A 17,778-nucleotide genomic window follows, 5' to 3' on the forward strand; every position below is an offset into this window, starting at 1 on the left:
ATCAGCTCATTTTTCTCTAGGCATCACTGTTACGAAGAACTCTGAGCTAGGAAGAACCCCTTTGGCAGGGCAGCTAGCTGAGAGCTCATGGTCGGGGGAGGTACTTACCTGTCATGCCCTTGTACTCAAAGTTGATCCCGCTGAGGACGGTAGTCTCCATGTTCGTGGGCAGCGTGTTCCACCATTTGTATTCAAATCCCACGGCAGGTTCGGTCCCTGCTGGGCAGTGGCTGCAATCTGGGGGAGCCACAAGATCCGCGCATTCAGCAGGAAGGCTGGAGCCACCCTGACTGGAGCTGTCGTTGCATAGACAAGTGGCGACAGTGGTGGGCAGCCCCACAAGGTGTTGCTGAGCACAGCTAACAGCCAGCTAACTCGGAAACGTTCTGACAATGAGTTTAACACACTTGAGATGTAAAGGCTGACCCTTCTTTCCATATTCCAGTACCCTACTTGCCCATCAAATTATTAATTTCAAAGCTTACGTGTATCTTCTAGTCTAATACATATAGTTCATATTATTTGTCACATTGTCATCAGCAAATGCCTTCACATTAATAAGTATAGATCCCCCCAGCTCCTCTTCTTCAAATTCTGAGTGTGACAAGGTGGCCATCCCAGCTTCCCAAACCTTCTAGCTACCATCCCTGCCACATGCTGGAAGCCTCTGCTGTGAGGAGTGTGCCCCTTCAGGCCTGAGTCACATTCGCAGTTGGAATGAGGAGGGAGGCAGGCAGTTCTCAGGTGGACCCACAGACAGGGCCCGCGCTGACCTCTCTTCTGAATGTGGTCCTCAGAGGTGGCCTGGCCCTTACTGCCTCCCTCGGAAGGACATGGTGTGAGTTCAGTTGACATGCTGAGTGCCCATGTGGCCCACCCCTGTGTGTGGCTGGGAATGGAGTGAGGCAGGGAGCGGGATGGGAGGGGGGTTACCGGAGCCGTTGGAGTAAGAGCCGTAAGGGCAGGCCTCGCAGGTGCTACTGTTGGTCTTGAAGAAGCCTGGGTTGCAGGGTGGGCAGTGGGTCTTCAAGCCAGAGGCGGGTAGCTTCACCGCGCCCTCCAGATCCTCGCTGCAGATTTTTGGCTGGGCCCACTTGTACATGAGCTGCGTCTGCAGAAACAGAGCCCGACTCAGCCTGCTGTGAGGCATTAGCACATCTTCAGGAAGTTACCTTGAGGATGGGGGCACTCTGGGCTCTAATGAAAGCTCCAGCAGGGTGGGGAACTTGGTTTGGGTCACCAGTGTATCCCAGGCACATTGCTTAGTGCCTGGCACGTGGTCATGCTCAGTGAATATCTGCTAAATGAATGGACTGGGATGAAGAGGGATAGGCCTGTGTGTTGGATGGGAAGAGGGGACCAGTTTCCTCCAGAGAAAGCCCTCATTCCAGTGTAGAATCTTATTATTAATACTAAAATGTCACAGGAAAAGCAGCTGGTGAAAATCCCAGAACACAAAAAGGCATGGAGTGGAAGTGGCTTAGGTAACCCCCGGGGGAATAGAGGATGGCTGAGGTGTCCCAATTTGTCTTCTAAGTATTTTCTTTGCTTTTTCACTTATTCAGTAGACATCTATAGAAAGTCTAATATAAACATGTGACTCAGAGATGAATGACGTGGCCTGTGCCCTCAGGGAGCTGGCTCACTGTCTAGCACGTCACGCATTGCACTGCATGCGTGCTCAGTCATGTCCAACTCTTTGTGACTCCATGGACTGTGGCCCACCAGGCTCCTCTGTCTGTGGGATTTGCCAGGCAAGAATACTGCAATGGGTTGCCATTTCCTTCTCGAGGGATTTTCCTGACCCAGGGATTGAACCCAAGTCTCCTGCATTGCAGGCAGATTCTTTACCGCTTGAGACATCGGTAAAGTACCCTAGCAAGGGCACCATAATAACAATCCCCCATGGGGGTATGAGCCCTGTGTTCTCCGGGACATAAAGGCAAGAGCAATGAGGCTGGTTAAAGAGTACAAACTTCCAGTTATAAGATCAAAAAATTCTGGGGATCTAAGGTACAGGTGATTAGAGTTAGCATGGTGATTAGAGTTAATAATGCTGTATTATATACTTGAGAGCTATTAACAGAGTAGATATTAAACACTCTCACCACAAAAAAGACATGGTAATTATGTGCCCTGATGGTAGTTAGCTAGCTCTATGTTGGTTATCATCTTGCAATATGTAAGTGTATCAAATCAACTCGTACACCTTAAACTTCCACAATGATACATGTCAATTATATCTCAAATAACCTGAGGGAAAAAGGCAAGAGAACTGATCAGCCTTCAAGTCAGTGAACAAGAGAAGCACTGTATCTGTCACTTACTAGGACCATCCCTAGTCTTTTGATGGAGGCATTGGCTAGAGAAGAGCAGATGAACTGCAGGAGGCCCCTGGTGAGCCAGGGGTGAGGTTGGGCAATGGCAGGCTTCCTGTGTGGTCCTTGGGCAAGAGATAAAAGGCTTGCATTGAGGTGATGATGCAAATGCGCTATGTAGCATACCAAACATGTAAGAAGGTGGGTGAACAAGGCATCAGTCCATTTTATTCAGGATAAAGTCTTGACAATGTCTTGAAAGGGCCTCACGTTGTGCCTTTGTTGAAGATGAGCCCCGGGACAGACAACTTGTGCCCCTGCTCAGCTCAGCCTTTCTCTGTGTAAACAGCAGTCAGTGACCAGAGACCTGGACTAGTGACCTAACCTTATCTCACCCAGCTCATCTCCTTGAATCTTATAGAAAGAAGGGTCTGGGGAGCCATTGGACTGACTTGGGCCACCTCCTGGAACAGCACACTCAGCAGCCCCAATGGATCAGCAATCCCAGTCCCTGAGAAACCACTGAGGCACAGCAAAGGCCATAAAGGCAATTGCAGGAATCCTTTGATTTTAAAATATAGCTTAAAAGACAAAGTGAAATTCCGAGACTGAGCAGAACCAGCATGGGCCCGAGGGCTGACACTTCCATAAGACACTCCTGGTGACCATTTCTACTCCAGAGCTTCTCTCTGAGCCGTGGTGTGGCTGGGCTGCAAGGTGGGAGCAGCGGCTCTGGTCCCACTCATCTATAGGCCTCTAAGGTGATCAGGGGATGGCAGATACCCAGGCTTGCAAGCATCAGAGCACATTATGGATCCAGAAGCCCTTGGCCTGAACCAGGAGGGAAAAGAATGGGGCAGAAGGAAGCAAAGACAGACACAATTGGCCACATGTTATATCCTGGGGGGAGAAGAGGAGCAAGATTGTCCTCTTAATTAGTGGGTCAGCTGAGACCAAGAAAATGACAGTAATTCCTTACAAGATGATGAAGAACACCAGACACTATAGAACTGGGGCTAAGGTACAACTGATAGGATTAATCATTTTGCTTGGCTGCTGGGGAAGGGGATTTTGCTCAAAAAACGAGAATGGGGCCAGTCAGTACGCGGGCAGTAAGAGATAACTATAAGAACAATTGCCATTAAGGACCGGACTTCATCCCACGCTTCATTAGCAGAAAGAGAATTCAGCCAGCCGTCCAGCCAGCAAACATGTATGTATCCTAATAGCAAGCACATGCTTAGTGCTGAATGACGCAGAATTCCCTACTCCTGTCTTCTCGGGAGGTTCTAGTTTAGGGATACAGACAGGACAGTTCATCCAGAAGTGCTGCTCTAAGGCCGATCCCACCACTTGTGCCCTTGAGCCATCCCTGCTCACTTCCTCACAGTTTCCAGCCACCTGCCTGCCTCCTCCACACCTGCTGCGTTCCCTGCCTGGGGAGCACTCTGGCTCTTCTCCACCTGACTGAGGTCTCTGCTCAGAGAGGTCATCCTTACCCTCTCTAAGCAGAAATAGAGACGGAGATGTAGACAAGTAGAGAACAAGTGTATGCATACCAAGGGGGAAACAGAGGGTGGGAAGAACTGGCAGTTTGGGATTTACATATGCATACTATTGATATTGTGTATAAAATAAATCACTAATGAAAACATAACGGTATAGCTCAAGAAACTCCACTCAATGCTCTGTGATGACCTAAATGGGAAGGTAATCCAAAAACGAGGGATTGTTTATCTGTTTATTGTTTATCTGTTGTCTCTCCCTTCACTCGCTCCCCGAGAGGAATTCAGTGCCACGAGAGTGGACGTTTCCTCGGCGCTGTGAACTGCTGCATACCTCGCTCGCAGCACAGGACCTGGCTGTACGCAGGAACTAGTGGCCTCCTCTGGAAGACCCGCCCCGCCCCACCGTCCAACCCGGTCACTCCTCTTCTGGGTTCCCCCAGTGCCCTGCACACAGTCAGGCCCATCTTTCTCCTCCCCACCATCTTCCTCTTCCCCGTCAGCTTTCTCCTCCCCACCATCTTTATCCTCTCCTCCTCAGGGCAGAAGCCCGTCTGATTCATCTCGGGTTCCCTGACTGGAGTACAGAGCAACAGCTGATACTCAAAAATGCCCGCTGACTCAGTGGTGGAGCAGACTACAAAGGAAAGTCTTTCTGAGGCAGAAAGCCTGCGGGGGAGAGGAAACGGGCAGAGACAGAATAAATCAGGCCGCTCTCCGGTGAGCCAGAAAGCAGGAATCACCCCCTATGCCGGTCCACAAGAGCGCGCTAAGGGGACAAGTCTGATTAGAAAGAAGAAATAAGTATGTATGGACAGGCAGTCATTGCCCAGGGAGCGAAGCGAATGGAAGAAACCAAGCAAAAGAAAATGAAAGCATTTTTTAAAAAGCAGAACATATGTGAGTGAGCAGCGGAACAAATGTAGCAAAAACAGTTTCTGACCTGAAAATGAGTGGGGTCATCTCATTTTGCCTCCCCACTGGCCCCGGGGTCACTGCAGAGGTCTGGGGGGTTTTCTCAGGTGACAGCTTCACTGACCGCTGGAGCTGCAAATCTGGCAAAGCCTAAGGGGCAGGCAAAGGGGTCCCAAGACTGTGCTACCCACCTCTCCTTTGGCATCACAGGCCGTGTGAGTGTAGAAGTAATCTTTATCTGTGCAGGCTGGCCGTGGTTTGCAGGTGGAGGATCCTTTCTCTAAATGGCAGAAGCAAGGACAAATACTTGAAGTGAAGAAAGCAGAGCTCTCGATCACTTGCACACGATGCTATAACACCCCAGACCCTGGGGTGAAGCACAGCACAGATCTTGCAGAAAGTAGACAGCGCTGCACACACACCTTCCCTTTGCCCGAGTGGCTTCATTTCCAGTCCCTGAAGACCTGTTCAGATGCCCACTTTGCTTCCCACCCTGATGCTGATGAGAAACCCCTGAGGCCGCACTGTGGAGCAGGGCAGAGGAGGTGGGCTGGGCAGAGGACCATTGAGGGGAAGGTGGCCGGAAGAAGCATCTACTGATTCCTTACCACCAGCCCAATTCCCTGGAACCTGCCATCTTCCAGGTGCCTCAGAACCCTGACTGTGTGGGTGGTTTTTCTACTCCTAAAGGGTTGAAGCAAAACATAGGAAAGCTTAGGACAGTGCCTCTGAATTTTCTCTTAATATGTGCCTAGAATGAAGGCCTCCCACTGCTGCATTTCCTCTTCTCCATTCAGCCATCCTACATAAATAAAGTGATGGTTTAATCCACTCTTTCCACTTTCTCCACCCACAATATTCACAGCACTCTCTTTAAGCCTTGAACCGGACTTAATGAAAAATGTTATGAACTATCATTTTATTTACTTTACTTTCTTGTGTTCTTATATCTAGGTTGGTTCTGCTTTAACCCTATGAACCCCTGGATAGAAACAACTGTTTCAATGAATCCCTCTTTATTTTTTAAATGGTGATGGTAAACTTTATTTTATCTTAAAATATTGATTATTTATTTGGTTGTGCCAGGTCTTAGCTGCGGCATGCAGGATCTTTAGTTGTGGCATGTGGGACCTAGTTCCCTGACCAGGGATTGAACCCAGGCCCCCTGCATATCAAGCACAGAGTCTTAGACACTCGACTACCAGAGAAGTCCCTGGATTCCTCTTTAAATCAATGGATTTTAACTTTTTTGAATTACAAATCCTTTTGAGAGTTTGAAAAAAAAAGAACCATTTCCTGTATCCTGAAAAATATACCTAATTCATACAATTTTTAAAAAATTTCCAGGGAATTTACTTTCTCCAGAGTGAAAACCACTGCTTTATAGCGTGCCAGGACAATACTGTTCTGACTGCTACTGTTCCTGGTATGACTGATGTGTTGCCTCTAGGTAAGCAGGTGAGGATGGTGAGACCTTCTCTCTATATATATTGCTTGATGGACATTTCAGTAGAATGGAATGAGATTTCTAAGTCAGACAGATCTGGATCTGGATCATGCTTAATCACTTAGGAGCTGTGTCACTCCTGGCAAGTTACTTAACCTCTCTGAGCCTTTGTGCTGTCAACCTGTGCAGCAAGAAGAGTAACATCTGCCCTGCTGGAATCAGCACATACCTGACACATTCTAAATAGGAACTTGCTAAGTGCTGGTAACTATTATCACCTGGATTTATAAGAAATCTTTTTATTTGGTTACCGTCATGGCATTTTTAATAAGGATTAAAGTTTCCCTTCTCTTCCAGTTAAGGCTTATGTCTCAACTGGTCCTTTCTTCCCAAGGCAACAAATGAGTTGCTAGATCTGAGAATCTCCTATTACCATGTTGTTGGTCTGCACTGGGGCCTCTTCTGTCCCCACCTTGTTATCCTGGGTGAGAGGAAGCTACTGGCTGAGAAGCAGCTGGGGTCTTCTGAGCTTATTTATTCGGTTAATAAGTGAGGGCCTATTTCAACATAAGGGGATCCAGGGACTCCTGGTTTTGACAGACCCAGCCAGGAGAGATTTGGGGGGAGATGCTGCAAACAAATCAATTCCCAGGACTTTGCATATTAGATTTAGCAAATTGCAAGTTACATGTTAGAAAGTGTGTTCCACATAAGCACCTTTCTCTGCTTGTCAAATATTTATTCAAACTGACACCCCAGCTCCGGGTTTCAGCAAAAATGGTCCAGCTGTTTACACACTGACAACTGCTAGACTGGTTTTAATAAATGATTAACCCAAATGCTGAAGCAGACCTCACTTTCCTAGCTCAGGTTTCATTGAGGTGTGAAAACTGGGGACTGGTCAAGTTTGAAAGATTGGCCTAGATGTTTGGTGAGAAAATGAAAAGCAATTCCTGTAGGATTGGCCCTGGGCAAAACTATATGAAGATAAAGTTTATTTGGGGGGCTCTACCTGCTCTTTTTGCATCTTCTTCCCACCTCCGGAAGTACAACCTTCTCATTCTGATCCTTTTTATCCAAAGAAAACATTTCCCCTGACCATTTAAGTACCTAATGAACATAAAACTCAGCTCTGACCCCAGCACAGACTCTTGGCAAATCCCTAACCTCTCTATTGTTGTTTAGTCGCTAAGTCATGTTTGACTCTTTGCAACCCCATGGACTGTAGCCTGCCAGGCTCCTCTGTCCATGGGATTTTCTAGGCAAGAATAGTGGAATAGGTTGCCATATCTTTCTCCAGGGGATCTTCTGACCCAGGGATCAAACCTGAGTTTCCTGAATTGGCAGGCAGGTTCTCTACCACTGAGCCACCAGGGAACCTCTCTGAGCTTCTGTTTATTCATTTGGAAATGAGGAAATCATTCCTGCACTGTGCTGTGAGTAATAAATGAGATAGTTTTGTAAACTGTAAAGTGCTATCCCAGTAACTTATTATTGTTACCTATACCCAGAGTGTTGTCACACTAGAAGAAGACTGCTGAGACAGGCCTTAATGCAAATGAATAAATAAAACTAGTTCTTACTACATGCCAGACACAGTTCTAAATTCTTTGTTTTCACCAATCCACACAATGACACTATGAGCAGATACAATTATTATCATTCCCATTCTAGAGGTGAGAAAACTGAGGCACAGACAAGTGACTTGCCCAAGGTGGCACAGCTAGCAGGTGGTGGAGCAGGGATTTGACCTGTAATGATTTTGTTCTTGGAGCCCATGCTCTGAAACACTATGCTATTCTACTAGAAAATGAGTCCCTAGTATTAAACATAACACAAAGGAATTAACCCTAATAATGAAATTTAAGCTATCAGTAACAAAGACACTTTCCATCTCCACCCCTATCCACTCCTCCTTAGTCCAGGCCCGTGGTGCCTGCTGAAATAAATCTGATTGTGGTCTCTGTCTCCAGCTCTTCCTTCCCTCATACCTTTTCCAAATGGCAACCAGAGTGGACTTCAAAAGTACAAGCCACATTATGTCATTCTCCAGTTTTAAATTCTTTAATGTCTCCCACTGCTGATAGGATCAAATCCCAGGTCTGTAGCAGTGGCGCAGAAGGGCTCATCCATAACCTGTTCCCTGCCTACCTATTAGCCTTCGATGCTAATCCTCTCCAAGTAAGCTCCGGTGATGCTGAGTTACTCCTGGATCCCTGAGCCTTCTGGCCGGGGCTCCTTCCAGAACATCCTGCCTCCGTCAAATCACCAACTCATCTTTCAAAACAGTTTATCTTTCAAGGCCACACCTAGCAGCCTTCCCTCCCTCCCCAGAGAGGACTGACCACTCTCCCTTTTTGCTTCCACCACACATTACACTCAACACTCCTATCTGAGCACTTCCCCGACTGAGGAGTTACTACACTTGGTGTTTTTTTAACCATGTTTCCACTTTTGACATAAACTGGAGGGTCGGTTCCAGCTCTAAGCCCAGCCCAAGCCTGGCGCTCAGCCTGGTGAGCACTCGGAATGTATTTACAAACGAAAGACTAGCTGGTCACCGGATCTCCTGTCACTCCCTTCATGAACATTCCACCACAGGCTCTCATCATACTCTGCATTTTTGAAATCTCCCACTGACTCTGTGTTCTGGAAGAATCAAGTCCCCAAGAAATTCAATGCTTTTTGTACCCCTGAGTTGAACATATTCTTCGTAGTAAAAACTCACTTTTCAGTCAAAGGGGTGGGTTGAGAAATCAGTGGCAAAAGAAGACTAGATGGCAAGAATATACATTCCCAAAGTAATACTTTCATAACAGCTCTATGGATAGACATCTATTTACATAGCATTGATCAAAACACCCGTAGGCATTTTTTCTAGAACCACCTTGCCCTTCAAATCCTGTACCCCAGCGGGGCTGGAAAGGGAGCTGGAGAAAATGACTAACAAAGGCTGCTATTGACAGAGCAGGGAAGAGAAACAAGAAATTCAAGTGAAAAAACAGAAGTTTAGACTTAAAGATAAAAACTTCCCCTAAGAGCTAAACATCTCTGTTGTTGCTGAAAACTACACTCATTGGGCAAGATCTGAGTAGATAAATAGGACTTTTGTTTTAGGATTGGTGTAGAAATAAGCAGTTCACAAGGTCAGTGACTGGTCTTGGCTGAGCAAACATGTACTGTAATGCATGTGTGAAGGGCGGGTGTGTCTGTGTAAAGATAGGGGGGAGGTCTGCTTAAGAGAGGGCCTTGAGCGCGGTTTGTGTATATTGTTGTTTAGTTCCTAAGATGTGTCTGACTCTTTTGCCACCCCACGGACAATAGCCCACCAGGCTTCTCTGTCCATGGGATTTCCCAGGCAAGAATACCAGAGTGGGTTGCCATTTCCTTCTCCAGGGGATCTTCCCAAGCCAGGGATCAAGCCTGCGTCTCCTGCCTTGGAAGACAGGTTCTTTACCACTGAGCCATCAGGGGAGCCTGGATTTGTATATAGTTCTGTGTGAAAAAGGAAAACTGGAATAGTTATGAGCATTTGCAGAAGGGAGAGGACTCTTTTTATCTCCCTATTTGTTTCAGAACCTGCCTTGGAGATTGGTCCCTGGGCTATTGTCTGAGCACAGGGCCCTCTGGGGACATTGCCCATCTTATACCAGAGCCCTGCTGCTCCCAAGATCCTCCCAAGTAGCCAGGTTCCATTTCTCAAGTTGGGCTGCTTCAGGAAGTTATCCAGTAACTGCAGAAATAGGCTGCTATTCACTGTCCTCTTATTTTCCTTTAGAGGAGTGGTTTTCAAACTGTGTTTCAAGGAACCCTAGATTTCTTGACAAGGTCTGCTTTAAATTCAGTGGATGCTTTGAGTTCAATGGATAAAATATCATAGCTTCTTGCTATAAAAATGTTTTACACATCAATACAACCTCATGGCTCTTCTAAATTAACTGATAATAATTGTTATAAATTAAAAAACATAAATTTATACCTCTTTATCTACTGTATATAATATTTATAATCTTATTTAAGGTTTTATTAAAAAACAAAAAACAATTGCAACCCCTTTCCCTAGCTTTTCTAATTCCTCTAATTCTGAGCTGCTTTTTCTTTTTGCTATGGTACCCTGCACTTTTTGCTGTCTAATATATAATACACTTTATTACATATTTATTATTTAGTTATTGTAGTTATTACTTATTCCATTTACATTCCAGGATATAAATTCTATGAATACAGAAAGTGAAAATATTAGTCGCTCATTCGTGTCCAACTCTTTGCGACCCCATGGACTGTAGCCTGCCAGGCTTCTTGTTCATGTAATTCTCTGCAGAATACTGGAGTGGGCTGCCATTCCCTTCTCCAGAGGCTCTTCCTGACCCAGGAATCAAACCCAAGTCTCCTGCATTGCAGGCAGATACTTTACTAACTGAGCTACCAGGGAAGAGCATGAAGACAGGGATCCTTGTCTAATTTGTTCACTGATGTATTCCAAACACCTAGAATAAGGCCTGGCAGATAGTAGTGGCTTGATAAATACTTATTGAATGATTTCATTTCAAGAGTGATTGGTGGATTAGCCAGGCTCTTCCAGGGCTCAGAAAGCAAGGGCTCTAGAAGAATCATCTTCAGCTTGGCCGAAAGGATGACTCCACTTCCTGTTCATCCCTATATATATATTGGTACCTACCCGCACCCACCCCCCCACCCCCGCTCCTGAAACACCAAACTCTTTCTGCCCTCACCTGAATATTTGTCAGGGTCACACTGGTGACAGGAAGTTTCTCCCTTATTGGAATAAAAGTTGGCTGGGCATAGTTTGCAGGAAGAGGAGCCCTGCTGGTCTGCGTACGTGCCAGGTTTGCAGGGGAAGCATTCTGAAGTATAGGCCACCCCTGGGGAGGAAGAACAACACAGAAAGGCAAGGATTGAGCCTGGAGACTGAGGGCCCTGGGGACTAACCCCACCCTCCCTGCAGAAGTCAGCGTCAGACCCAACCCCACTGTCTACAATCCGTACCTGTTATGGCAATGTTTCTCACCAGCACGGGCTTGGAGACTTTGGACCACACTGAGAAGGCTGTGGTTCTCCAGTAGAGGACGTTATTGCCTCGATTTAGCTCGACCTAAAAACCACAAACAGGAAAGAGTTCACTCACAGAGACAGATGCTGCTGGTCCATTGCATCAGCCTCCTGGGGGGACCCCTCCTGTTGCAGCCTGCAAGGCAGCTCCTGTTCTGCTCCTCTCCCTCCGCCTCCTCAGCATTGCCCTTCTGCCCCCTTGGCGCAGTTCCTCCCTCCTTCTAAGCTTCCTCCTCCAGCTCTCTCAATGTTCTCTGCCTTGTCTCCCTCAATCACATATATCATGAGCATTTCTACCATGAGACCAATGAAGGGACCTGAAGATACTGACAACAGCAAGGCAGAATCTCCCTCCTTTTTCTTCTCTGGTTCTGTTTATCCATGCCCAGCCCCAGGAAACTGGGCCCTTTAAACCTGCAGAGCTCTGGTCCTTGGGGTCAAGCCAGGGGAACGAGTCAGTTCACATCCGTATTATGTCAATTCACAAGGAGAGAAACTACAGCATCCTCATGTTGTCAGGATCCTGCCCTCCAAGGAGAGAAGGGTGGAGGCCCAGACTGGGAGGAAGACGGCTTTGTCCTTGGCCCCTTTTCTGGGGTCTCTAGGGAGAAGGCTGCTCTGATACTCACACTGTGAAATTCCCATCCTTTCTCTGTGGTTTTCATCCACCTCGAGTCATCTGCATTGGGTTGGCACTGGTCATTCTGAACCTGAGGCAACAGGAATTTGAGATCAGAGTCTCAGCTTTCTAAGGAAACAAGTGTCTTACACCACAAAGCACCAGCCCTCCACGAGGCCCCTCTTATGGGAGAAAGACAGGTCAGAACTCATGAGTCTTGAAGTAGGGCAGGAGCTAGTTACACACGCAGGATATCAGTACATTGACACTAAAGACATTTTGCAGAGCTCAGAGCTATTTTCATGTTGGAACACGGGAAAGCACCTAGGACTCTCCCAGACTGTACTGTTCCCCACCAGGGTCCTTTGACTTCCATCTTTTCTTTAACTCTTGAAGCTCCAGCTCATTTTGACCACAGTTCTCTCCAGAGGAAAAACGACTGTGAAAATCTCCTAAGCGGGACTGTGTGTGATTTCTGTAAATGAGCTTTATAGGGTCTTTACCTCCCACCTTCCCACCTCCCCCTGCCCCCCTGCCCCTCAGCCAGGGGCTTACAAAAAACTCGAAGATGATGCTGGAGTCTGGGTAGTAGTATTCAAAGTTAACAGTGCCAGACTGCTTCAGGTTGACAGCATACATCAGCGTGGCCGTGCACTCGTCTGTGTTGGAGGCGATATAGTCTCCCAGAGGAACCCACTTGGACCTGTGAGGAAATGGGAGCCAAGTTCACTGTCAGGAGACCAGCCCACCAGGGCCTGCGCGATCTCAGGTCTCATGTCCTGCTAGGTCTCTGCAGAATTTCAGACTTGTGATTCATAAGCGGAAGCTTACACCTGAAAATGCTCAGTGAAGAATGACCTCTAGGTCAAGGAGCCTGAAGGTGTAGCCAAGAGGAAGTCAGGTAGGTGCACCCCCGCATTATACAGAACTACCCAGAAGATAGACAGCAGGCAAGATTGTGCAGGTGAGGAGGGGGGAGGGTGTAGATAACATTTATTGGTTGCTTATTATCTCCCAACTAATGAACTACATATTTTGTGTTCATGATTTCTTTTTATCAGTAAGAGGAAGTGCAATTTTGTCCCCATTTAATGGATATAAAACTGAGGCTTGTTGAGTGTCTTGCCCAATATAACACAGCCAGCAAGTGACAGGGCTGAGCTTCAAACCCAGATTTGCCTAATTCAAAGTTGTCAAAGAAAGTAGATAAAGTTATTTTGTAGAACTCAGAAATCTATCCAGTCTAATCCATCTGCTTTTTGTTTGTTTGGGTTGTTAATGTCCACTTTTAGATGCTACTAGGAACTGCTTTTATGGGAAGGGGGAAGGGAGAAGGCATGTTGATTTTATTTTCTAAGTATCTCTATTCTGTCTACCCTACCCAAGGGCTCTTTATTTTCCTCCCCATATACCCTTCAGCTCTGAATCAATCCCAGCCCACCTCCCAGCATTTCCTGCCTCCTCCAATCCCTTCTCCACAGTGTGGCTGGAGGGAGCCTCCAGAACAAACATCAGCCCGTATCGCTTCCCTGCCTGACACTGTGGCTGTGTTGCCCCCAGTTGCACTCAGTCTGTGGCTCCCTGTTGCCCTCAGGATAGTTTACAAACCCGTCACCCACTCTCTATACTCAGCCCTACAGAATTTCTTTCAATTCTTCTGCAAAACTTTCTCTCACCTCTGGGTCTTCCCTTGCACTGTTCTCTTCTTCAACAAACTTCCTCCTCTCTCCACCTATTGAATTCCTGCTTATGTCTCAGAATAAATGTCACCTAATCTGAGAAGTCCTCCTTGACCTGCCTGTGCTGTGTGTGCACTCAGCTCTTACTGTTTCCCTCTCATGATCACAATCCTATTGTATTTCATTTAAATATGTGAAATATCCAAGACCCGCCACCTTGCTTAAGAAATGCAACACAGGGATTTCTCTGGTGGTCCAGTGGTTAAGAATTCACCTCCCAATGCAGGGGATGTGGGTTGGATCCCTGGTCAGGGAACTAAGATCTCACATGCCGCAGAGCAACTAAGCCCATACTCCGCAACTACTGAGCCCATGAGCTCTGGAGCCCATGCACCACAACTAGAGAGTCGGTGGGCTACAATGAAAGATCCCACATGACCCAGTGAAGATTCTGTGTGCCGCATCTAAGACCCAAGGCAGCCAAATAAATAAATGAGTATTTAAAAAAAGAAATAAATGCAACACAGCAGAAGCCTTCGTGTTCCCCTAGATAGTCTCAACCCCATCTACATCACACAAGCCTTTCCCCACTGCCAAGTAACCACTTTTCTGGAATTTGGTGCTTAATAGCCCCATGTGGTTCTCTGCCCTTTACTAATTGTGTATGTATCTCTTGACAATATATGGTATGGTATTGCTTTGTATATTTTTAAACCTGTGTAAATGGTATCATACTCATGGATTCTGAAACTTGCTTTTCTTTCTTCAACATGTATAATGATCACGGGATTCATCGATATTCACGCATGAATAAAAGCTCTTCTTTCATTTTCACTAGTATATAAGATTGCTTTCCATGGTTCACCCACATTTATTATGCACTACTTGTTGAAAGGCATTTAGGTTGTTTCCAATTTTTTGCTTTGTGCACACTCTTTTAGGAACATTCTGGCACTGGTCTCCTGCTACACGTGTCTGAGTAGAAAGCCTGGCCAGGGGGTGGGGTGGGGGCGGGTAGAACCACTGGGTCACAGGGTTTGTGAACCTCCAACTTTACCAGCTACAGCGATGTTATGCCCCGGAGTAGCTGTTATCAACTATACCCACACAATAAACTGTGGAAAATTCTGAAAGAGATGGGCATACCAGACCACCTGACCTGCCTCTTGAGAAACCTATATGCAGGTCAGGAAGCAATAGTTAGAACTGGACATGGACCAATAGACTGGCTCCAAATAGGAAAAGGAGTATGTCAAGGCTGTATATTGTCACCCTGCTTGTTTAACTTATATGCAGAGTACATCATGAGAAACGCTGGGCTGGAAGAAGCACAAGCTGGAATCAAGATTGCTGGGAGAAATATCAATAACCTCAGATATGCAGATGATACCACCCTGATGGCAGAAAGTGAAGAGGAACTAAAAAGTCTCTTGATGAAAGTGAAAGAGGAGAGTGAAAAAGCTGGCTTAAAGCTCAACATTCAGAAAACTAAGATCACGGCATCTGGTCCCATCACTTCATGGCAAATAGATGGGGAAACAGTGGAAACAGTGTCAGACTTTATTTTTGGGGGCTCCAAAATCACTGAAGATGGTGACTGCAGCCATGAAATTAAAAGACGCTTACTCCTTGGAAGGAAAGTTATGACCAACCTAGATAGCATATTAAAAAGCAGAGACATTACTTTGCCAACAAAGGTCTGTCTATAGTCAAGGCTATGGTTTTTCCAGTGGTCATGTATGGATGTGAGAGTTGGACTGTGAGGAAAGCTGAGCGCCGAAAAATTGATGCTTTTGAACTGTGGTGTTGGAGAAGACTCTTGAGAGTCCCTTGGACTGCAAGGAGATCCAACCAGTCCATCCTAAAGGAGATCAGTTCTGGGTGTTCATTGGAAGGACTGATGCTGAAGCTGAAACTCCAATACTTTGGCCATCTCATGCGAAGAGTTGACTCATTGGAAAAGACCCTGATGCTGGGAGGGATTGGGGGCAGGAGAAGAAGGGGACAACAGAGGATGAGATGGCTGGATGGCATCGCTGACTCGATGGACATGAGTTTGAGTAAGCTCCGGGACTTTGTGATGGACAGGGAGACCTGGCGTGCTGCGATTCATGGGGTCGCAGAGTCAGACACGACTGAGCAACTGAACTGAGCTGAACTGAACTGAACCAGCAGAAAACTCCTGCATCCTCCCCACATTTAGAATGGTCAGACTTTACATTGTTGCTAGTATGATATGATAGAACACAGTGTCTCCCTGGGCTTTAAACCTTATTTCCTTGATTATTAATGAGGTTGAATATCTTATCTCATCTCTTCTGATCACACTTTAATTCTTCTTGAATTGCTTATCTTCCTGCCTGGTTTGTCGATGCTGTGAGGGCAGAGACCAAACTTAATTTGCTCCCTTCTGTGTCATCAGCACCAAGCCATGGATCTGGCATGAGAGAGGGACTCGGGGCATTAAACAGATGAATGTAAGAGGTGGTGATCAAAGACAACTGCGCTATTTCACTGCTCTGCCTGAGACCAGCCCTGGTCGCCAATGACTAATAATGACCAGTTAAGGTTCCCAATCCTCATCACCGATTCAATGGGCATGAGTCTGAGCAAGCTCCAGGAGATGGTGAAGGACAGGGAAGCCTGGCGGGCTGCAGTCCATGGGGTCACAAAGAGTCGGACATGACTGAGCGACTGAGCAATGACAAGGGAACCTCAGATTAGTTCAGTTTCCCCCTGTGTTTGTCAGAATAACATGGTACTTCCAGCTCTTCCACAGTTAGTGTTATTCTCAAGTGAAAACATATCCAAAATGCCTCAGCTGAGCTCATTGAAGATACCCAGCTAACCTAACGGTATTGATTTCTCCTTGTTAAAAGAGACAGCACTTAAAGCTAATGTGCTCCACGGCATCAGCTATAAATAACTCCTGAAGGTGGATGAATAATTAAAAGGATGCCATAAGCGGGTTACGTTTGCAAAATGCATTACAATTCTGACTTTCGTCAGAGCTGTTCCTAGTGAAGATCATTTCATGTTTAATAATAACAATTTGTCCTGATTGATTTCTAATGCCAGGAATCGCTCCAAGTCTCTCCAAGATTGCAAATCTTTCCAAGTATCATCTCATTTCCACTTTGCATGCATACACGTGCTAAGTCACTTCAGTCGTGTCCAACTCTGTGATGCTATGGACTATAGTCCACCCGGCTCCTCTGTCCATGGGACTTTCCAGGCAAGAACACTGGAGCAGGTTGCCATTTCCTCCTCCAGGGGATTTTCCCGACCAAGAGATTGAATAAGGTGTCTTCTTGTGTCTCCTGCACTGCAGACTTATTCTTTATCATTGAGCCACTGGGGAAGCCCTTTGACTTATAACACTGAACTCTAAAGTAACATAAACGTTGGACTGTTAAAAGACCTGCTGCCTGGCTCAGACAATGGTGTTTTAGGTTATTTAAGTATAGGAATGGGAGCCATTGCTCTAACCTTTAAAAATTCAGGTGTGATACAATTAATTCTTTTTTATCCTTTTGATTGTTTGGGTATAAGAGAAACTTTCATGTACTTTTCTCCTATAGTCTTTGTCAATATTTAACAAAGGGTAGCAGACAATTGTCTTTTACATCCATGCAATCCCCCCCCCCCCGCCCAACTTTTCCTCTCTAAGACCCAAGTATTATCTTGAACACACTAAATGTTATTTGAAAGCAGCAGCATGGGGCAGTGGAAAGCTTGGGACTGAGGATGAATTCTAGTCTCCCCAGTTGTAAGCTGGATAACAAAGGACAAGTCATTTACCCTCTCTGAGCCTCCAGTTCCAAATCTGTATAATGGGAACAATAATACCTGTTTCACCCTCACAAGGGTTCTCATGAGGATTAGAAAAAATGTATGCAAAGCAACTAGAATAGTGCCTGAACCAAGGTACATCATTTAATTCTTATCCTAGAATTAAATATGTAAAGATTGGATAAGGACAGCTCACCCATTCTGTAAGCACCTTGGGCTGAGTGTTTTTTTTTTTTTTTTTTGGGCTGAGTGTTTTAATTACTGAAAAGATCCTCTTCTGAGCTGGAGAATTCTCTGGTCACCAGGGTCTCAAAGGGTTTGGAACATCTCAGCCATGACTAACCAAAGCTCTGGTTCTACTTTATCCCCCCAACCCCATAAACTCAGGATTAGGAGACCAGATTTAGAAGTTGACACCAAAGCCAGGAAGATA

The 17,778-nt window shown here is 46.1% G+C and overlaps 1 protein-coding gene across 1 annotated transcript in view; it reads right to left on the reverse strand.

Moving 5' to 3' along the window:
* The window catches only part of ELAPOR1 (endosome-lysosome associated apoptosis and autophagy regulator 1), a 69,356-nt gene that overhangs the window by 15,674 nt on the left and 35,904 nt on the right, over positions 1-17,778 (reverse strand). Inside the window, exons 4-10 of the mRNA XM_043878192.1 lie at positions 12,430-12,577; positions 11,885-11,965; positions 11,193-11,298; positions 10,919-11,068; positions 4,930-5,018; positions 934-1,111; positions 109-237 (exon numbers count right to left, since the gene is read on the reverse strand). Of these exons, the coding sequence (XP_043734127.1) occupies positions 109-237; positions 934-1,111; positions 4,930-5,018; positions 10,919-11,068; positions 11,193-11,298; positions 11,885-11,965; positions 12,430-12,577 (881 nt within the window). The remainder of the gene's footprint in view (positions 1-108; positions 238-933; positions 1,112-4,929; positions 5,019-10,918; positions 11,069-11,192; positions 11,299-11,884; positions 11,966-12,429; positions 12,578-17,778) is intronic.

This window comes from Cervus elaphus, chromosome 20 (genome assembly GCF_910594005.1).
Source record: "Cervus elaphus chromosome 20, mCerEla1.1, whole genome shotgun sequence".
NCBI classification, from domain to species: domain Eukaryota; kingdom Metazoa; phylum Chordata; class Mammalia; order Artiodactyla; family Cervidae; genus Cervus; species Cervus elaphus.